Source organism: Carcharodon carcharias, chromosome 13 (assembly GCF_017639515.1).
Source record: "Carcharodon carcharias isolate sCarCar2 chromosome 13, sCarCar2.pri, whole genome shotgun sequence".
In the NCBI taxonomy this organism is placed as follows: Eukaryota; Metazoa; Chordata; class Chondrichthyes; order Lamniformes; family Lamnidae; genus Carcharodon; species Carcharodon carcharias.
The window spans coordinates 132588540-132611733 of record NC_054479.1 but is presented as its reverse complement, the minus strand read 5'-3'; the positions used below and the strand labels follow the sequence as shown (position 1 = coordinate 132611733).

General features: G+C 39.2%; 1 protein-coding gene across 3 annotated transcripts in view; it reads left to right on the top strand.

Annotated features, from left to right (window-relative positions):
• mkln1 (muskelin 1, intracellular mediator containing kelch motifs) overlaps window positions 1-22989 on the top strand; it is a 150374-nt gene extending 127385 nt beyond the window's left edge. For 2 of the 3 annotated variants that reach the window (XM_041202257.1, XM_041202256.1), the window contains exons 15-18: window positions 6353-6492; window positions 7850-7952; window positions 12394-12448; window positions 13732-22989. In XM_041202257.1, the coding sequence (XP_041058191.1) occupies window positions 6353-6492; window positions 7850-7952; window positions 12394-12448; window positions 13732-13853 (420 nt within the window). In that variant the 3' untranslated portion in view covers window positions 13854-22989. Of the gene's footprint in view, window positions 1-1383; window positions 1470-6352; window positions 6493-7849; window positions 7953-12393; window positions 12449-13731 lie in introns of those variants that run through there. The other variant, XR_005944728.1, reaches the window with a different exon arrangement.
• Window positions 22990-23194: the final 205 nt, after the last annotated feature.

The window sequence follows — 23194 nt, the reverse complement described above, 5'->3', positions numbered from 1 at the left end:
TTTATTTAAATATTATAATTCTTACTTCAAGATTGCTTTTTTAACACACTAACTTAATTACTTTTTTTTGCAAATTTCTCCTGCCAGCTCCACACACACTTCCCCTGCACCCCCCTCACCAACCCCCTAGCCAAATAAAACTTTTAAACTATTTTTGAAATGTTATTCATAGATCTATGACTATCTTAGATCCACAAATCCATGATCTTTGTCTCGTGGACTTTTCTGGTACTAAAGCTTTGAGCAGCTGGGGTAATGGAAACAAGGGGTTGAGAGTAAGGTGGAAGTAATGGGAATATTGTTTTTGAAAAAAAGTGTTGCAGATGACGGAGTGATTAGTAGAAAACAAGAATTTAAAAGCATCCTGTAAAAGGCTGAATTTGAAATGCTTAACTTTGAAGTAGTAGTGTTGGCTGTGTCAGCACAGTAGTGAAACTGGTACATAATTATTTTCTACTTTTCCCATATTTTAATTGTCATGGCCTATTCTCGGCACTCTTAAAGGGTAGTGTCATCATGAAAAGGATTTTTTGGCAAACCATTATTTCCTGTTCCAATTTTGCTCCCCTCCATTCCTGAAGGACTGTTAAATATGAGCAAATGGCTTTAAAAGCACTGGCCAGCATTCAATATCTCCTAAGTGAACGTGCTTTATTTGATAGTGCAGGCATCCAAGATGACCAAGGAGCACCAACCACAGCTAAAGCTGCTGCCATTCTTATCTCTTATCTATACAGATGTGCATTTCTGCATTTGTCACAGCACCACTGGCATTGTAAATAGTTGTTTTACTTCCTTTCTCTTCCTCCACCATCCCTCTTTGCAGCCTAAGGACCCTGCAGCTATGGCTGATGTCAGTGAATTGAGCACAGACTAGAGTTGAACCTGGTACTTCCTGGTTTATAATGGCTCAATTCCACATTGGACAGTGAATTTATACATCTGAATCACCAGCAGAAACAATAATGCTCGATTTTTTTTTTCAATTCGTCCATTTCAAATGATGCATGTCAAAGTAATTTATATCTTACACCCTTTGTTTGTAAAGGGGCGATTGAGCACTTTTCCCCCATCAAAATAGAGCTCCTTCAGATGACCAAGACTGCTTAATTACCTCTCCTTGCACACAGCTGGCTTTGTTCCTACTAGAGTCAGCAGTTTGAAGGCTGGTGGTAGTCACTAAGGAGAAACTTCAATTTGAAATTGAGCCCAAAAAATCCAATTACCTTTGAAAAGAAGCAATTCCCTCCTATTTCAACACAGATAAAAACCTGTTGCCATTCAGTGTGTTTGCTTCATTGAATGCAACAAGGTAGCGTTTTGCTACCGTGTGCATTCCAGCGGGAGACACTGGATAACTTAGTGGACTTTATTCCGTTAAAGCAGACTGTAATGCCTCCAACAAGTTGATGCAGCTGAATCCACTTCCTGTGAAGTAGAATCACGCCAGAGCTAAACGTCTTTCAAAGGTAATTGCTGAAACATTTCGGGGGTGTTCCAGTGGAAACAAACACAAACGAGTATATTTATATTTCTAAATAGGAATGATCAGTTGACAAGGTAGCAGCATCAAATTATTAATAATAGTTCTGAAAAGGACTATAAGCATCTTAACAAGCAGCATTCATCCAGTTTGATCTGTGGGATTACAGCTATACATAAAATATATGGGTACAGCAAGTTGATATAATTCAGTGACTGACTGCAGAGGCAGAGCAACCTGACTTCTGAAGTCCATGAAGGAGGGACTGCAGTATAACTAAGCACATAGTTTATCTGTGTATATCTGACCTGTCCCAGTCTAACCACATTGAATACCCATTGTATATTATTCTCTGCCCCTGAAGTATTGAATTACAACCTGTATTTTACCCACAATTAATGGAACTATTAAGCGGCGCTGCAGATGGTCATTAACCCTTGAAAACACCTGACTTTAATAGGAGATTGTGGTTAACTGGGGATGAATTACATGGCTACAATTCACTTCTGGGTGTTTAGATGATATGAGAACAATAAGGGTGAAGTTTGTGTGGTTTATAGATGTAACGGTACTGTAAAGAAATTGCTGTTCTTTTTGGAATAAAAAAAGTTAGAAGCTAAATTTAATGTTGTTTTGAAAGCCAGAATTATTCTGATACGGTCAGGCTGATTTTTAACACTCCATGTCAGCGGAAAAGTGCTTAACATAAAGGCAGCCAGATAAATAACAACACTGTTTTACTGGCCAGAGCATCTGTAACCAGAGGACCCAGATTTAAGGTAATTGGCAAAAGAATTAGATGAGATTGTTAATGCAGTGAATTATGATGTGAAGTGCATTGGCTAAATGGATGGAGGAAGCAGATTCAGTTGTAACTTTCAAAAGGGAATTGGATAAATATAGAAGGAAAAATATTTGTAGGGGCGTTGGATGAATTTGGATATACCAAAGACCTGCCACAGTCACGATACTTCTATGCTATATTATTGAGTTCTGTGTACCCCCCAACTCTGGGTGGCCTCATGTTTCAGGCAGAGTATGAGGCCCTCAGCACAGGCAGGTAAGGGTCTCTTAAATATGTGATTGGGTTGTGTGATTTTAAATAGGTCCCTGATATGATTTTAACAAGAAGCCTGTGACCCATACCAGACTTGCTGGCAGGAGCAGGCCTAGAAAAGAGCTTGGGTGGTAGGTTTAAAATTTATTTAAAAAATTATTTGTAGGTTTCCTTGCAGGCTTGGATGAGCAAGTTGGGGCCTCCTCTGACATGGAATTTCAAAACCCTCTCCCCAGCAGGACTTGACTCCAGACGCCCCCTCATGCACTTACCCAACCGCCAGGCTACTGTTTCCACGGGTGCTGTAGCAATGGCTGGCCTTTACATGAAATATTGACCACTGGGCAAGTACTGATTACTACTTGGATTGTCCAGGGGCTTCACCCAGGAGATGAAGCCCAGGAGTTCTTTCTCTTGTCTGATGACCGACTTCTTAGTCTTTTCGATTGCTGCTCTCCACCCTGAACTTGGTTTCAAAATCAGAAAAAAATGTTCATTTTGGTACCCGTCTTCCCACTTCAATCCAGAGAACAGCCTGGTATGTTATCAGGGGCACTGATGAGAACCTCATAATTGCCTATCGCCAACAGGGGCTTCAGAAGGTATGAACAGCTGTTCAGCATATCAGTGGTTTGACAGGGAACAAATTGAATTTTTTTTGGGAGGTGGTGTGGGTAATCACTCCTTACAAATACTCAGTGACTGAACAGGATAGGTGACTTCCTCAGAGTAAATGACCTGTGATTTTGCTGCACTACTGCAGGTGCCACTCACAGGAAGGTACTAGGCCCCCCTCTTTTGTTAGTGGCTTGGTGCCTACCTTCAAAACTGATAATGTTGGTTTGTTGATGAAGCCATTTTCTGCAGAGTTCTTAAATTCCTATCTGAATTGCTATAGGCAGGTAGATGGGGTGCAAGGGAAGGCAGACAAACAATGAGTTACCTTGTGTGGTACTAAGTAGTAGATAGGTTGGCTCTAATGTTGCTACTTGCATTTGTATTCTCATCAGGGTTTCAAATTCTCTTCACTATAAGCACTTGGTTTAGCAGCACCACACAAGTTGTTGCTTTAACCATTGCCTCATGTGAATCAAGAAAGGAGAGATGCTGCATCTCAGCATTTTGTGTCACTTATGTTTGTGCAAAGTACCAGTGTTGGAAAACCATGCCTTCTCAATCAGACAGTGCCTCTGATCATCTGTATATAAGAGAGTTCCAAATAATGACAAAGTTAAACATTTCTTGCTGAGTCAGAGTTCCTGCAGCTTACATGGGCATTCTGACTTGCCATATTGGCCCATAACTTCTGTGCTCCCCAGTGTCGGATTTGGAGGGGTACCCCAAAGATGCGCTGGGGAGCCCCTTTGGCAAGTTCCCAGGTAAGGGTTTGCATGGCAATTGCCCAGAAGTGCACATTTCCTCTGGACAATTGCGCTGTGCTGGGAACCATCTGAAAATGCGACTTAAATCGCAAACTTGGAATGGTTCTGCCGGGGTTATACCAACAGTTACCCAGAAAGTTTGAGTAACTATTGTAAAGACCCCACGGGACTTCCCCACACCTCTGGCACTCTCTATCCTCATTCCCCCATACCGCCACCCACCACCACCCCCCACAACCTCAGACCCCCTCCCTGTTCTTGGACCCCCGAGCTTGCCCCCCAAACCTCGGACCCTTCCCCAACACCTCCCTGCCCTGACTTTGGACACCCCTCCAATTGCACCCCTTTGCTCCCCCCACTCACGGACTTCCGAACTGCCCCCACCTCCAACTTCTGAAATCCCTGGCCCCGGATTCCCACCCCCAGGCCTCTGACTGACCACCAACCACCCTCCCAACCCCCAAATCCTATTTACTTACCTTAGATACTTACCTTCCCATGGCCTGTCCACTTCCCTGCCCTTTGAACTTTTTGCTTTATGCCAGCTAATGCCATAAAAAAGGGTTGTGGCCTCCTTTGAATACTCTTGATTTAGACTTCGCTGGGGCCTGCGAGGAGTCTTTCGATACAGGCCCCAAGCAGCTCCAGTGAATGGAAGTGTCAGCATTATTTTCTATACTGGGTAAGTAAGTATTTAATTCTTGTAATTTCTGCAGGCCAGCACTTTCCGATGCTATTTGGAGGCTATGGCCCATTATTTCACTGGGTCTCTGTATGCTTCCGTTGGGCAACATGCTCCAAGTTGTCAGAATCTGCTCTTGGCTCCATCTGTCTTCAAATGCACCATTTTAAGACACGTTTTGCACAATCCCTGCCAAAATCAAAGTTTTTTTTTTATTACTGGCTTGAAACTCTGGAAATATCTGAGTTTCTTCTAATGCCAGAAGTAGAGCACTGCAGCAACAGTGTTATTTTCTATTAATTTATTGTACAGCCTTTGGACCTAGGCTGAAAGAAGTATTTTTTTTAAAAAAGTGATATAACAGCATAGCATATTGCAAGTTCCAGTACCCTGCTCTTGTCTGCTGTTAGATTCTGTATATGACAGACACTAGTTTCTTTGTATATTGTGTTGTAAATATAAATTTCTATCTGAATCAAAATTGACAATAGCCAGTGATTTGATAGGGAAAGCTTATTGTTTCTGCAGCTTGGAATGTGCAGTGGAGTTGTCTGTTTGAAGCTCCAGTGACCTTTGAGCTTGAACCAAAGTATCAACCCTTGGAAGGACAATAGGTGTTTTATTTGTAGATTCCAGTTAGGTGGCCAAGAATGCAAGCTAACCCAGACAGAACCATCAGAAAGTGAACATCAACCTTCATACTACAGGCTAGGTATTTTGATTTGGAAATCAGTCAGGTTGCAGAGAGCTATTGCCAGGATTAGTCTGATTATACCTCATCAAGGCATTAGTTGGGGTGAGTTGCTCAAATAGTCCCATGTTCAGAATGTTCCAAGATGTATTTCGTCTAGCTTGTTTACAACTTTATGTTCAGGTGCCTCTCTGTCTGGAATAACTTTAACAAGCGGTTGGCCATCTCCTTGCTTTATTCAGCCCAACTTTGTTCTGGTGATGATGTGTAACTCAATGGAGCTCAAGTGTGCTATGTTCCATTCAACCAAGGTTTATTTGAAGGACTCTGAAGGTGAACTCTGAATCTTGAAATATTTTCTTAGTTTGATTTCATAAACTTTTAAGTATCGATCCAAATTAAATGCTGTTATTCATCTACCGATTTACCTTGTTTCTGTGTAAGTTAACACGTTATAATAAATTAAGGCATCCAATTGTCTTCCACCTTGAAGCAATCATGAAACTGCAGTGCGAATTCTCCGTGTCTTTCAGTTCAAAATAACTCCGAGTAATTGTAAGCCTGCAGCATGGTGATGCATTCATTTCTTACGTGAAGTTTATCATTTTCTCTTAATTGAGGTATAGCTCTGTCTCTGAACTCATTGTGCTAGTGTGTTTTGGGAAGAGAGTGAGAATGATAATACCCACGCAGGTAACCACACTCGATTTCAAATAATTGTCCCGCTTCCTTAATGATTGCCCTGCACATTTGGTGGAACGGAAAAATATGGAGAGCAACTGGGTGTTTCAAGACCAAACATCATCTGGTTTACATGGACACCTCTGCCAACATCCACTCCTCTGCACCCTCCCCACCTGCCCCCTTCATCTGCCTACATGCTCCAAAGCTAAGCCAGAAGATATTTGGTCCAAATTTATTTTGAGCATCAGATTCAGGAATTTTTGCATCATGTAAATAGATCTAATGTATGTTCGTTTCCAGAAGGTTGAGCAGAGGCTTACTTTTTTTTTTTTTTTTGTACGTAACAAATGAAGTCTTGTATTTATGGGAACAGGTTCACTACTTGTTTGGTGGGAATCCTGGGAAGTCATGCTCACCCAAGATGAGACTGGATGATTTTTGGTCGCTGAAGCTTTGTCGCCCTTCCAAGGACTACCTCTTGAGACATTGCCGATACCTCATCCGGAGACATAGGTAGATAAGAACAAAGCTCCAAAGTTGCTCACAATAATGTATAGAGGTAGCAGAGCACAGCATAAATTGTGCCTGTGGGTGAATGCTAAAAGCTCAGCTGTTGAGCCTTCTTGCTAATCCCTAGCCGTTCTCGGTTGCTTAGTCTCATCTGATGAATAACATTATCCTAAGGTGTGCTTCATTGACCTTTGTGCTCATACCTTATCCAGAAATATTTGAAACTTGTAGAGCTGAAGGATGTAGTTAATGGCTGAAAGGTCCATTTTCCTTCTGTGATTATACTTAATTTTATCCAACCTTAACCTCAACATATTTTTCTCTTTGTTATGGGGTTGAAATGGGATGCTAGGAAATGTAATGAAAAGTGATTGAATAGATATATATATATATATATATATATGAAAAGCCAGGATAACAGTCATGTTCTATTTAACTTGGTGATTTATTTATTTATTTTTGCAAAGCCCTCTATTAGGTGGTTTTCTCTTCCTTGGGCCTTCTTGTACTGCAAACTATCTCTGGCTTAAGAGAAACTGGTTTCATGTGCCTGGATATTTGGCCTTGCAGCTCTACACAACAAAAACAAAAATAAAAATACCTGGAAAAACTCAGCAGGCCTGACAGCATCTGCGCTTAACGTTTCGAGTCCGTATGACTCTTCAATAGAACTAAGGAAACATAGAAGAGAGGTGAAATATAAGCTGGTTTAAGGAGGGGGTGGGACAAGTAGAGCTGGATAGAGGGCCAGTGATAGGTGGAGATTGCCAAAAGATGTCATAGACAAAAGGACAAAGAGGTGTTGACGGTGGTGATATTAGATGAGAAATGTGCTAATAGGTGACATTAAGGGTAGAAAGCAGGACAAGCAACGGTACAGATAGCCCTGGTAGGGTGGGGGGAAGGGATCGAAATAGGCTAAAAGTTAGAGATAAAACAATGGATGGAAATACATTTAAAAATAATGGAATTGGTAGGAAAAGAAAAGTCTATATAAATTATTGTAAAAAAGGGGGATCGGAAAGGGGTTGAGGATGGAGGAGAGAGTTCATGATCTAAAATTGTTGAACTCAATATTCAGTCCGGAAGGCTGTAAAGTGCCTAGTTGCTCTGCAAGTGGCCACATGAAACAGCAGTGAAATTGATTTTCCCTCAAACAAGTTCTATGCCCCATCCCTTCTCTACCTGGAAATACCAAACTTCCAAATCACGTTTCCTTCCACTACTATTACTGCTGAGCTTGGTGCAGCTTTGAAGAACTGTAGAACCTTCTGTCACAAAAACGTAGTGTAATGTAACATATCATTTTGTTCTGGTCCTGCAAATTTGTAACCTGCCTTCCTCCAATCCTTTTCTGTAGATTTGAGGAGAAAGCTCGAGCAGACCCTTTAAGTGCTTTAAAATATTTACAGAATGACTTGTATGTTACTGTGGATCACTCAGACCCAGAAGAAACTAAAGAGGTGAGGACTACAAACTTTCTAATCATCATTCCTCTGTCCAGTTTTACACTGCTTATATAGTTGATATAATTTATGAATATTGTTTATTGTTTAATAATTACCATGATGAAGAACTAGAGGCTGCACTTCCATTTAGTTTTTATATTTTTCATCTATTTTTATTATCATTATTATTTTAAATTTGTTTCCATCTTTATTTATTGTTTTATCCCCACCTTTTAGCTCATTTTTCCCCTCACACTGTTCTCTCTCTCTCTCTCTCTCTCTCCACCCCCCCCCACCACACTCCACTCCCACTAGGGCCATGTCACTTGCTCATTCTGCTTTCTACTCTTAATGTCACCATTAGCACCTCATTTAGCCAGTATCACCACCATCACACCTCTTTGACCTTTTGTTTATGACATCTTTTACAATCTCTCCTTTGCCTCCACATATCACTAGCCTTCTATGCAGCTTCACCTGTCCCACCCCCACTTAAACAGTATATATTTCAGCACATTTTTACTTCTCTTTAGTTCTGAAGAACAGTCATACGGACTCGAAACGTTAACTCTGTCTTTCTCTCCACAGATGCTGTCAGAGCTGTTGAGTTTTTCCAGCACTTTTTGTTTTTGCTGCACTTCAATTGTTGCAATTTCATTTGTTTATGCAAAACTGTTGCAAGGAGATATCATTTCTGGATTACAAAGAAACTTACAGTTCAATTTGCACAATTTTGTTAAATGATCTAGACCCGAGAAAAAATGTGTTGGGTGGTGGAAGATCTCTAAGCATCTTGACAAGGATGGGAAGAAAGACAGCCAGAGTTTACTGCTCATTGCTATTCACCAATTCATAGTAGAAAATGCATGCATGTGGACTTGTGGTTGAATACATACCTGGGCTTGGCTGTGAAGCTAGCATTCACTGCCCAGGTTCTGACAGAGGAGCGACCTCTTCAGTTGAGGCAACAGAGATCCCATGGCCACAGCAGTTTCTGTTAAATAAAGAAACCTGTTTTGCACTATGTGTACCAAGTTCATAAAAAAAGACAGGCAGGCAGCCGTAGGAAGTGGCAAAGGTGATGATCAGATGTTGTGGTGTTTTGGTCAGCTTGTTTATGATGACTGGCTGCAGTAACATTTATGTCTGTCTGACCATGGTTCTGCTAACAAAATACCACTTTGAGAATCAACTCGTGAAACTTGGCAGAAAATATAACACCTCAAGATGTTCCAGATAGTAATGGACATGGAAAAGTAAATCACAAAAATTGTTTCAAGCTGCCCTACAAACCTGGGACATGGATTCAGGATATTATAAGACAAATTTAGGGTGATATCTGAAAGTTCTTCATATGCACTTGGAATGGATTCAGGTAATGGAGGTAAAAATTGTTTTGTGGTTTAGTTGCCAGAATGGAAGGACCATGAGACTTTGTGGGTGGACTAAAATGGGCTTTCTTTTCTTGTAGTCAAACTCTGATTTACTTTTGAAAATGCCCTCAATTGTGCAGCTGTTTTTAAAGTTGCTGATTTATCCAGCCATGAAAGATGTTCCTGGATCTTGGGACTTAGGTTCTGGGATGGTTTCTAGAGTGATGTTAGAAATTGGTTCTATACCCAAATTTGCTGCTTATAGTGAAAGGATGTATTTAAGTGGGCTTGAATTTTCTAATGCAATAAATTGAGAGTCCAAAAAAGATAGGTTGTAACCTGAGCAGATGTAACTAGTTGCCTTGTTGCAGGAATTGTTGAGTTTCTTATTAGTCCTGGAGGACTCTAATGAAATAAATGCGTGGCAAAGTGCTCAATTATATTTTGATGGCATCCTGCTGACTGTTGTAGTCTGTCATGAGGCATGCATGTTTTTATTCTGTTTGACTATTTCTCCTGACTTTGCTTGCTTTATGTAATGTTACTGTTACTGTGATTGAGGGCCTGTCAGTTTCGAATAAATGGGTATGGACTGTCTCTCTTTCAAGTTGCTTGTTCTGGCATCGAGTATTGGCTGAACAGAAATTTTCTCCACCATATTGGGAAGACTGGTCTCCAGTCCCTGCCACAGACCTCATTCCCTGACAACACTCTGGCTGAACCAGACTGTTTGCAATCTTGATTGCTATTTGATCCTGAGATGAGCCTCTGCTGTTGTTTAAATCATCTTATTTCCACCACATAACATTGCTCATCTCTACACCTGCCTCAGCTCAGCTGCTGCAGAAACCCTCATCCATGTCCTTATAACCTCTGGACTTGACTATTTCAGTGCATTCCTGGCTGCTGCTCCAAGCTCCTACCCTCTGTAAATTTGAAACTCTGCTGCCCATGTCTTAACTGGCACCGAACCCTGTTCACCCTGCACTCCTGTGCCAACTGACCTGCTTTGGCTCCTGGTTAATCAAAGATTCAACTTTAAAATTCACATCCTTGTTTTCAAATCCTTCCATAATTTCACCTTTCGCTATCTCTAATCTGCCAGTGACGTACAACTCTCAAGATATCTGAACTCCTCCAATCCTGGCTGCTTGAGCATCCCTGATTTTAATCACTGCACCAATGATGGCAGTGCCTTCTGCTGCATAGGCCCTAAGCACTAGAATTCGTTTCCCAAGTCCCCCTACTGCTTTCTCCCTCTCCTGTCCTTTTAAAGCCTATCTCTTTGGTCAAACTTTTGGTCATCTCCCCAACCCTCCCCTTATGTGGCTTGTTGTCAAATTTTATATGAAGACGCTCCTGTAAAGCACCTTGGAATGTTCTGTTAAATTAAAGGCGCTGTATAAATACAAGTTGCTGCTGCTTAGCCATAACTCTCTGTGCAGTCACCCAATAATCCACGGGGATTATGGAGTTGTTGAAAAGTTAGGTTATGCTCTGCTTCAGTTGGGTGTGTACTGCTTTGCATCTCCCAGCTCACTGCTGAACCAATTAGAGTGTATTAGACCAGCATGTGGGGTCCTGCATAGCTGCAGGGTATGACAGCTTTATGCTGAGATGGTGCTTTCTGTGCAAGGCTTGTTTGTGTATTTGCAAGTAGTTATTAGTGTCTTAGGCCACTAACCCCATTTGCCAATCCAATGGTCTTTCAAGCTGCAGAAGCACATTAAGACACGTTTTTCTGTTTTTGGTCCTTTTTGACTAATGTTGGATTAGCTATTTAAAAGACTGCATTTACAGTAGCAAAATGTTGTTGGACCTCACCTAAATGACTGATGTACTTGGAGATGTTTGCTTTGGAATTCACTGGGTTCAGATTGTTGGAGTAAATTTGCAGTGAATTGATTATCATTACCCTGCATTTCTGTGTGATGTTTTGTTCTCTGACCCCTCTGCTACCCCCTACACCATTCCTTTGGAGGAGGGTGGGTGGATGGATGAGCAGCTTGCAGTCAAGATTCTGTCAATGCTGCTCTATAATCAACTATTAGATGTACAGTGTTGATATTGGATGACTCACCACAGATTTCCTTTCTTCCATTTGATTTCCTTAAAACATACAGTCATTGCTTGGTGCCTCCTTTCCCAGTCTACCTTGTATAGACTGGGAGCTTTCATGTATTCACTGCTGGGATTTTATGTTGCTGTGCATTTCTTGGGTCAGCCTTCCAATTACTCTGATCTACTGATGCATGTACTTCCTTTATCATTGCGTTCATAAAGCCTTTAAAAAGATCTGTTTTGAACCTGCCCCTATTAAGAAACAGGTTATGAAGACTGAGCATTGTTACAGAGCTGGATATCAGCTGGTAAACCTAATAGAATACCATTTATTATGAAATCAAATGAGGAAATTCTGGAAATACTCAGATCAGGCCACATCTGTGGAGAGAGAACCTGTTTACGTCTCAGGTCGATGACTTTTTGTTAGAACTAAAAAAAAATTAGAGATGTAATAGGTTTTGGGCTGGAGGAACACCTCATCTTTCGATCAGGTACTTTACAGCCGTCTAGACTTGAGATTGAGTTCAACAATTTCAACCAGTAAATCCTGTCCTTCCATTTTGTTTCCTTTGCATATTTTGGTTTTTCTCTTATTTTTGTGCTCAGTAAACAGCGCACCTGCTCTGGGCATATCTTTATTTATTTATTTTCTTACCCATTGCCATTCCCTTTGGCTACGTAAGACTAACTTTTCTGTCATTTAATCTCTCCTGTCTTCCACCATATCACAGACCTTCCTTTTATCCTTGTCTCACCCACCCTTTGCTCAAAGCATCCCCAACATTTCCCAGTTCTAATGAAAGGTCATTGACCTGAAACATTAATGCTATTTTTCTCTCTCCGCAGACTCTGCCTGACCTGTTGAGTATTTTCAGCATTTTCTGGTATTGTTTCAGATTTCCAGCATCCACAGTATTCTGCTTTACCATTTATTATGTGTTTGTTGTGCATTTTCACAACTGCAATTTATTCCAGTTGCTTTACTTTGCATTTGTAACTGTGTTTCCTTTATTCTTAAGTTTCAGTTACTGGCTCAGGCACTCTTCAAATCAAGTTCAGATTTCATCCCATTAGGTAAGTGTTCATAAAATGTTTACATATCTAATATTGATATGAGTAATGAGAATTGTGGAACTTGTTACCATGTGGAGTGGTTGAGGTAAATAACAGATGCTTTTATGGTGAAGCTAGATATGCATATGAGGCAGAAAGTAATGAAAGAATGTGAGATCGAGTGGGATGAAGTATTGTGGGAAGAAGCTTGCGTGGAACATAACTGTCAGCACAAATCTGTTAACCCAAATGGCCTGTTTTTGTGCAATAAAATTTGATGTATTCCATGTCTACTGGATAAATAGCTGTCCAAGTTTAAACCTAATTATATTATCTGAAAGCCTGTGTGTGGTTAATAAGTTCCAGAGTTCTGGGAGAAGATCATCAAGCTGAAACTACAGTCCACCCTCCACCGATGCTAGCTGACCTGAGCGTTTCCAATATTTTCTGTTATTCCAGTTAACGCCATAATGCAAAATTAAATCCAGTGAGAGAGTTGTCATGGGCTTGGGTAAACAGGTCTTAATTATTTATTACACTACATGTCTCTTGAGCTTCTTATGGCCAATTTTTTTTTCCTTTTCATATTGATCACATTTTTAATTTTTCAGCTATAGAATTTAAACGACTACATTATTCCCAGATAATAAAATTATAATTTTTGAATACAGGTGGCAGGCAAAATATGTTGGAATGGGTTGCCTCACAGAGCAGGCTCACTGAAGAGACAGCTTTCCTCCACAAGGGACGGGAGGGGAATGTGGCACCAGGCACTGAGAGTGCCATCCGTTTGATCTCTTGCATTGACTTTGTGGCCTGAAGCAATTTACCTAAAGTATAGACCAAGAATGTTTGGCAAATGTCTTCTGTAGTGTTATCCAGCGATTTATAGAAAGGGTGTTGAACATGGCTTCCTTTTAGCTGAATTGGAGTCCATTGTGTAGTATTTAAAGCTTAGCTCATTAGAAATGGATAAAATCTATAACGTTGCTTCGTTTACAGTTTTAAAACCTATAATGTTCTCCAGTTGGTTGGAGCCCATAATTGATACACAAGAGGCAGCAATAACATCTGTGAATGGCAGTAATAAACCTTATTAAAAGCAGGGCTGATATTTAGTTGTGTGAGATGGTGCTGTTTTGTTGGATCCACACCTTTTCCATGGCCCAAATTCTATCTTAACTGGTTGAATGCCTCTCTCAGGAATCATATGCTTTATTTCCCCAGTGCCATTATCTCTTGCTCTGTGAGCATCACAGAATGAAATCACTCACTTTATGTTCATCTGTCTCTTTTCTCAACAGGTTTTTCAGATGTTGACCAGACTTATGCCCAGAGGACTCTGCTGTTTGATACGTTGGTAAACTTCTTTCCTGACAGTATGACGCCTCCAAAAGGCAACCTGGTTGACCTCATCGCACTGTAGCTGGACAGCAGTTGATGGATTCTGACTGAAGAGAAAATGAATCACAAATCTGATCTCCTGTTTTGTACAGGCTAGATCGGCTTATGATTTTTGGCTGGCAAAGATGGTTTTTGTAATGCATCACCTTTCATCTAGTTTTGATTTGAGTGCCCAATTTCAGTTCTGTTTTCATGCAGGCTATAGAACTGGGTTGGAACAGATGACAGCTTTGTGAATATGGGTTTGCTTCCCATTGTGTGTTTAGTCCTTTGCTGCATTGGTAAATATTTAAAACTGTTTTGAGATTTAATAATAAATCCTGCCGTCAGTGTGTTGATATAAACACGCGGTTGACGTTCTTAATGTCTCGGCTGCTTCCTGAAATAATGCTGCAGTGATACTTTATCAGCAGTATTTCAGTCCACTTTTGTCCATTTATCAATCCAATAATCCACACCCTTGAAGTCACATTATGGTGTTTTATGTGCTGTTCCCATTCCCTTTGGCCTCTACAGCAATATTAATAACTGCTTTAAAAAGCTGCAGCTATACTTTTGACATTGAATTCAAGTGCTGTGCACAATGCAAAGTGACTCAGTGTTACGCAATGCCCTGTGGGGTGGCTGACACTGGAATTCTCAGTCAGCAGAGTAGATTTGCTGCCTTTATTGGGATGCGTTTTTACTTTAGATTCGATCCATTTTACTGTTAATTTACTACTTGTGCTTCAGGTGCAGTCCTGTTGTAAATGGGACAAACTTTAATTTGCACATATCCCCCCTCCCCCCTTTTTTTTTGATTGCATGGCCAAAAGAAAATCCAGCTTTCAAAATATTTGCTGTTGAGCTGGCTGTTTTAAAGGTATGAAAGATCCAGCATGGTCTTTTCCGCTTGGGACAAGATTATTGCAACAAAACAAATGCTTTCAAAAATTGTAGTTATCAGCAATTTGCCTTTCTATCGCAGCTGGCCCAGAGCCTGGTGCACGGATGGGCAGCTTCCAAAGCCTACTTTTATGTATATTCACCTGGAAAGTGCAGTGTGCTGGTTTTGTTTTTGAAGCAAGACTGTTCTCACATTTTTGCAATTGCTGATTTCACCTCTTGAATGCAATTTTGGCTGCAGAAAAATGGATGACAAAGATCCGCTTTGGGTTTGCAGTTTCATAATGAATCTGAGAGTGCGTATGAAAAGGCCTGCTTTATGGCGGAAATTCCGAGACATTTCCTGCTACAGTTCAGGATGCATGACATCCATATTATCCATTTTTATTTAAATTGAAACAAAACGGTCAATATTCCCTCTAAAACTATTACAAAGTCCCCTGACCTAATTTGTTAAGTAATAGATGTATTGATAAAATGTGTGTAATATGTGAACAGCTGTTGATTCTGTGTTCTTAAGATGGCTGCCTCCAAACTGTGGAGGTTCTAGTTTAAGATGCTTTCTGCAATTGACTCTTGGCTTCCATCAATAACAGGAGCCTAGACTTTAATAATTTCTTGCATCTTGTATTCTTTTTCATCATCCTTCCTCAATGATGTCAGGCATGTTGAGTGAAGTTTAGTCATCAGTTGTAAAGTCATTTCTTGGAACATGTAAAGGTGATGCCTTAAAGTATGTTGTGCTTTTTTAAAAAAAATCCAGCTTAGCTGCCAAAGAGAGTGAAATATGGTTAAGTGTGCCGATTGAAAATACATGTTTGAAACTGTGTGTAGGAAATTGAGACCTTGTTACAGTATTTTAATTTTTAATTTTCTCAGATGAACTATTTTGATTCTTTCACATCTTTAAGAATTGGAACAGATTATTGTAATTGCTGTTAAGGAAATTGTGGAAGATTTTTGCTGATGCAAGTTTCTAAATTGTACTGCTTTGTACAGTTACTATCTATGTATTTTTAATCCATTGGCACCCTTTGATTTAAATTCCTCATACAATGATCTTACATGAAGGATGGTCACAGCAAAGGTTTTAAATAGCCATTGGTAGTTAGCTGTGACTAACTTAAAGGCTTTCACTTGTCTTAGAAATGCATGTGATTACGGTACTTTACCTCACTGATCGGATTGTCCCCTTTATGCTGCTTTTGTGTTCGACTACTAGAGGCAAAGATTTTTTTTTCATTTTTTTTCCTCCATAGAAGATCATTTTCCATTTTTTTTTCCACAAATGGCACCAACATACTTTATTAAGCCCTAAAAGCAGCATCTTTTATTTGAAAACATAGAGTTGAATGAATATTTTTCTCACTATTGCTGCATTCATGCCTCTGCAGAACATCTTGCCATACTGTGGAAATTGATTTCCTTCTGTAGCTGGGTAACTTGGTGAGTTAGGATTTTGTTAGCATTGCTGCTGATGGGCGCCCTTGTTTATTTAGAGATGGCCCTTCAGGTATTAAATCTGCTTTTGTTTTGAAAAATTCCACAGTCTCATAACTGTACAGATGCTTGCTGTAAGATTATCTTTTTTGGAGAAGTGGCAGGAGTGTTGAAGAATAGAAATAAAGGAACATCTTCCAGCTGTGTGTGTGATGCGTTGAAGGTACGAGGCAAAATTTATGCTGGGCAAGCATGTTGTTCAAACATGGCCACATCCCAACTTGTAATATGGACTATTTGCTGTACAAGTAATCAAAGGTATTCACTGAATCCTTTGAAATACAGATACTCCATCCACCACTAGTAAACTACACCCCCTTTGTCCCCACTGCAGCAACCCCTGTCCTGACCAGTACTGGTAAGAATTATATAAAGAGAAGTTCTATACAATTCAAACTTGTAACCTCTGCTGTCAAAAGAGAAGCATTAATTTTCAATCTTAACCAAAGCATATCGTTCCTGGTAGTTTTGCATTGAGGTCACGTTGATTGATGACTAACCTGACCTGATGGCCTTGACCAAAGGCTAAATAGAGTGCAGGACAGTTGGAAATACAGACCTGAGAAAAATGTTCACTTTATTTAGTTTGCCCTATTTAAAACAGTATAATAACACCAATAATTACTATGCAAAATTGCAAAACATTGCTGATACTCCAGAATTTGTAACTTTTTTGTCAGCGTGCACCTTTGCACCAGATTCCATGATTTAGAAATATACCTACAGATCGTGGTGTAGTCAATAATTGGACCCAACAAAAGCTCAGTCCAAATGTTTAATATACACTGTTCTGCTGTTTAATATATGGAGCAGTGTTGTACTTCAAAGTGTGTTTCAGTAGTCCCCTTTGTCCTTGTCGGCTAATGCTCCTGTTAATGGGATCTAGCATAGTTATTTTGTATTTACAGAATTGTGAGGGTTGGCAGTGATGGTGTTGAAAGTGTCATAGCAAATACTGGCAAGCCTTAATGATCAGAACAAAATCACTGGTGTTAACCAAAGAAAGGTTAAAACATCCTGTATAATAGTGGTGGCTTCTCATTGGAAGGGAAGAAAAATAGTAAAACTTTGCATTTATGAAATGCCTTTTGCAACCTTGGGGCATCACAAAGTGCTTCACAGCTAAATTGGAATGGTTGATCATGTCCATGGTTGGATGGATATCAAATGTCCCTTCTGAACTTAAGTTTTGTTAAGTAAAATAAAATGCTTAAGAGAGTGCAGAACCAGGTGATCAATATCTGAAAAAGTAAAGATTGATTAAATTGTCTGGTGGAGTTACAACCGAAAACATTAATCTGTCTGTCTTGCACATGCTGATCTGCTATTTTTGCATTAGATTTCCAACAATTTCTTTTGAACTGCTATTATTCTGATGTACCACTAACTGCTACTTGTAAAGCACAGAAAACTGACCGTAATCTGGTGCAGTTTGGCACTAAGGTTCATGTAGCAATGTTTTGGAAAATACGGATGATTAATATGGCAGGTGTTTCATGCCAATTACTGCTCTGTATGATAGCTCAGATAGCTCTTTGACTTACTACCCAAATAGTTGCATGGTAAGACCTAACATGTTGACCTTACTCCTGTTTAACTGGAGTGTATTTAAGCCAGGCAGCTTTGCAGATGTTTTTATCTCTTAGAAATGCAATTTACTCTCGCTGGCCAATTTTGTCTCGTTGATGTTTTAATTAACCAGCTAAAATAAAATAAGAGAAATAATTGTCAACCTTGAGTGTAAAACAAACCTGGCTGATTCATTCAGTTTTATTTTAATTATTTTATAATTAGAAGAAAAATACAAATGCATAGGTCAAATTTTGGCATATTAACTTACTTTGGCCTGGCTCAGCTCAAACTCTCAATTACTGGCTCCACGTACTTTATGGCTGGAATTTTCTTTCTTTGTGGGATGAGACCTGCCTAGATTTACAGCTCCATAATAAATTGTTCTCAACATTTAAAATTGAAGCAATGCAATGGAATTTTTATTATGTTCATAAGCCATCAGATATTTGCATCTGCAGAAAGTGGTTTTGCACCTGTTTAGGTATATAAAAGCCAGTGTCTCAAGATTAGGTTATGGGATCTTGCTAATACCTAGGACAAGTGATTTGACATGGTGAGATACCCCATTATAAGTTGCACACGTATCTATATTTGTATACTGTGATTTGTGTAACAGTAACTGCTTCAAAAAGTAATTCATTGTAAAGCACTTTGAGATGACCTGATAAAGTACTGTTTAAGTGTTTTGGCTTTCTTTAAACAGTTAGCTAGTTATTTAAAGGAAGGGGATAGCCTGTTACTCTTCATTTTAAATGTGTTTTTAAGTCTTAAATTTGTTAAAAGTCTGTTGGAACATTATCCTTTACCTTACTGGACTGCAAAGATAACTCGAGGAAACACATTCTTCAAGTGGAATTGGTTAGTCTTGGTTTTTCGGGGTTCGTTGAATAACAGTGTCCAGAATTTGTCACTAATTGGCACTATATAGGCAGCTCTCGAAGACCTCTCCCAGAAGTGGGAAAGTTCAGGATAGTTTACAGCTGTGTGATGGGTGTGTTTCAGTATGCAGAGGAATACTGTGAAGGACTGCTTTGAACTGATTTTGTGCTTAATGTTTACCATGTAAAAGGTGGAACTGTCCTTGGACCCATTCCTAATGTTGCTTCCTGAGAGCTTTTTGATCCTTTTCCTAAATATCTTTGAGACCACTTTGCATATCTTTGGATGGGAGGAGAGAAAAAGTGTTGTTTAAATCGGCTTAGCTGAAATGCTTAATTATGGGAACATGAAGCTGAAATAATTTGCTTTTGCTTGAACAGTCTAGATTTAGAAAGGGAAAACTGAACATCCAGGGCAGTTTTGCTTGCAAAATAGTTACCAGATTCTGGTTTGAATTTCATCTGTTTTTAACAGATAGTCCATCTCTTAAGCCCCACTCAGTGAAACTTGAAATTTAAATACAGACCTGGTATACCTGAGTTGCAATAACCTGGAGAGGACAATGGTGCTCAGTATTGTAAATTTGATGTGCCAGATCAGCTTTGATCTAATTAAATGGTTAAACAGGCTCAAGGAGCTGGGTGGCCCATGTATGTAAAGGGTGCGGTTGGGCAGAGGACAGGTTGGATGCTTGACCAGTTTATTAGCCTGCTTTAAGAAGTAGCTGAATGAGAAGCTGGTGGAATTGGGATTTTGGAAGGTAACCTGGTGGCTGTCTTCATTTTTAGTTGTGCTTGTCCAACATATTGGAACAAACCTGGTTTGACCATTTGGTTTTAAAAAAAAAAGCATGGAAAAGAAGAATGAAAATGTATGAAACAGAATGGATGTGAAACAAAAAAAACTACAGATAATCGGGAGTGAAAAGCATGCTGTGTTAAAAGGCTGGAAGGAGAAGTTTCAAGTTTCAATTCCCAACAGTAGCTCTTAGTTTGAGGGATCCTCAAAAGAAAAGATTCTTGTTAAAAGCCAAGTTTGAAACGAGTGTAATTTGAACAGATTGGATTAGGTTTATATCTCCTAGTAATCACAAAGGTGGCTCTGTGACCCTTTTTTAAAAAAAAAAACAGTATGGAAGTGGCATTAAATGAATTGCAGATGAGTTGCTGAATTGGGTGAACACTCAATGGTGGAGTAAGAGAATGGATATCCTGTTTAAAAATCCACAAACTGGTCTATTCCTTCCTTCAAAGTAAGTTGTTGGTTACAATACCTTTTGGATCCAATTTGGATAAGACACTGCATTGCGGTATGTTTTCAGTGCTTTAAGAATTGATGTATTATCAATTTCTGTTTACATTTTCGAAATAGATTCAATGGTATTGTATGGGAGGAGACATTGATCCAAGCCCAAAAAATATTCCAATATACTTAGGTAGGGAAAAACAGATTAGTAAAAATATTGCTTATCCGTAACCTTCTAACTGCATCTCTGGGCAGGACAAAGTGAAACGTAAGACTTTGGACTTGTATCAGTGGTCCAAATCCCATTGAATAGACCAAGTATACCCCTCTCTTTCTTTCTTTTGCAACATTACTGAAATATGTGTTTAATGGGCACTGTTGGTAAAGTTGGGATTACCTAAAACATTTGCACTTCTGAACGTGGTGTTTGTTGATGTTGCAGTTTAAAAGATTGTCAGTGGATGGCACAGTGGGTTAGTACCTCTTGGATCTGAATGCAAAGCCCAGACTGATGGAATTGTCACAGCAATTTTTATTGAATGTTTTTTTGATAACACAAAGTTGCCCCTAAATTGGCAATCTCAGTCATAGCCACAAGGCTAACGAACATGGGAAAGGTCACGCTGCAGTTGAATGATTTCTGAAGTTAAGGTAACAAACATTGAGGTAGAGCAGAGGGAACTTTAAGGGTAATGGTTTGTGCTGTAGCTGACTTCATGGTACCTGAAATGGGGAAATGTCCAGTGCTGCTAATGCCTTGAGTGCAACAGTTTGTGAAAATATTAAAAAGAATGATTTGGGAAGCAGAATGTGATACTAGATTAGTTCCATTGTTCCACGTTAAAATGTACGGCCTTTCCTCTGAACCAGGGGTGGGTTCCCATACAATAGTGTTGCTGGCCAAATTAGCTTCTCCTTTTATATTAACAAAGCTTACAAGGGCAGAGATAAATCGAGTGTACAGATAAAAGAAAATAACCTGAGAATGCTGGAGATTGGTTAATGTTTTGAGTACACACCCTGCATCACTTGCATGCACATTCTGATGAAGCATCTTTATCTAGATATTAACCAGGTTTTTCTCTTGAATGTGTATTTCCATCATCTTTGTTATTCAACTCTGTATAATTGGGATATATACGACACAAGGAATGTAAAAGCTCAGTGATCAGGCAAAAGGAAAAATGCCCCATTGAAGAGTTTAAATTTTTCACCCTTTCACATCAGGTTCCTTTCCCCATAACAATATGCATACATTACTTTTTTAATGTGTTTGTGTTTGCTTTACATCCTATAGCCTGATTAAGCAGATTAGTTGCATTAGTAAAATGTTCAATTAAATGTACTTTCTGGAAATTTGCCTTTGCTCAGACTTGGTAAATAATCTACATTTCCACCATTTATCTGTTGTTTTCTAGTGCACATGTTGCTTTTATATAAAGTTACAAGTTTCATTTTTTCCTTAACTTTGATAGAGTAGGGCCGACACTCATTTACCAATAATCGGTAAGCTAGAATATAAATGTTTTTAAAGTGACATTTATACAGGTGCTTGCTGAACTCAATTTGTTTGAGATGGCAACTACCTTCATTGAACATGTCCTTTTTTCCCTGAAGAATTAAAAATGAAATGGCTGACTAGAGTTTGTGGACAGGATTCAACAAGTGTTAATATCCAGTGCATGATGATGTGTTCAGCTGTTCACCATTAAAATATGGGTCTATCTGTAATAACTTCCAGTATAGGTTGGTGGCCAGTGAGTGTCCATCAATTTAAAGTATCCTGAAGGTAGAATTTCTCTCTCCGTCTCCTCCCTGCAAATCCAGTCAACAGAAGTACAATTCAGACTGTGAAATGTACTGCAGTCTGTATATTTGTGACCTTGTTAGGCTGTGAACAAATATTGCTGCGGTAGATACTAGTTCCAGAAGTCAATGGTCAACTGTTAGAGAGGCAATTAAATGCCTTTTGTAACTCTTATTTTTAAGCCATTTTTTAATGTGAACTTGGTGATTGCAGCTCTACATTTTCTACTAGGTCCACCCAAGTTAGGATGGAGAAGAGTATCACAGTGATTGGAAATCAAAAAATATTTAAGGTGTTTTAATCTTGCATTAATATTTCTCCGCATTCCAATCAGAGGAGGCTTTCAATCAGTGTCGAATTGCCTTCATCTACCTGACTATTGCTAATGAAGGATACAAATGTATTAGTTTAGTGAGCTATGCAGCTACATCTTCCATCTGGGAATGCCCGAAGGTCATTGAAGTAATATGGGCTTTCCTTTTCCTGTTTGAATCTGTTGCATTGAATAAGTTGCAATAATTTTGCTGTTTGTATCCAACTAATCATACAATCAAAGTAACAAAAACCCTGAGGCTTGTTTTATGTTTATGATCCCTCAAATGTAGACCTATTACCAACACTTGCTAATACACCCCTCACTATATGATGACTAATTATGGCTTGAATTAAGTATGGTTATGAAGTCAACCAGAAGACCACTGTTGGAAAATGATTGGCCAAAGGACTTTGCAGTGTGTGCAGTTTTGAAGAGGCTTTCAAATGTTAATATTGGGTTTTGAACCCAGTTTGGTGCTTCAGTTATTCATGTCTGTGCGTCTATGATTCTGGTTAGTTTACAGGGGCCTGTATTCAAACATTTTATGCAATACAACATGTACAGATTCCTGTTATACTTTGGGCTATTTGTGAATATGGGTCCAGGGAATGTGTTTTCCCTTCAGTCTTTCAGTGATTCTTCAAGAACCTCTGTAACAGAATATATGTTACAAGCAAACCTGTGAGTTTGCCGTAAGGTTCAACCAGGCAGATTTAACCTGTGAGGTAATCGGAATGGTGTGTGTTTTCCATTTCTATTTGAAAGTATGAAGATCCCAACCTTTATTTGCTGAAATGTATACAATTTATGCACTACCTTGTTGTGAATAACTGAATGTGTAGACCCAGTGAACAAATGCAACTGTAGAATTATGTTGTATGTAATGTACATATGGAAAAAAGACTGTATTTTGTTCAGTTTCTTTTCTTAATAAAAAAAACTCTGAAAAGTAAATTTTGAACTTCAATGCTTGGTCAAAATAATTCAAGTCAAGACTGGGAGATCAGTAAATCCTTAACAGTGTTATCATTTTGGGCAAAGGCAAGATACTGTGGATGCTGGAAATCAAACAAAACCAAATGCTGGAAATACTTAGCAGGTCTGACAGCATATCTGTGGAGAGAAAAACAGTTAACGTTTTGCGTCCGTATGACTCTTC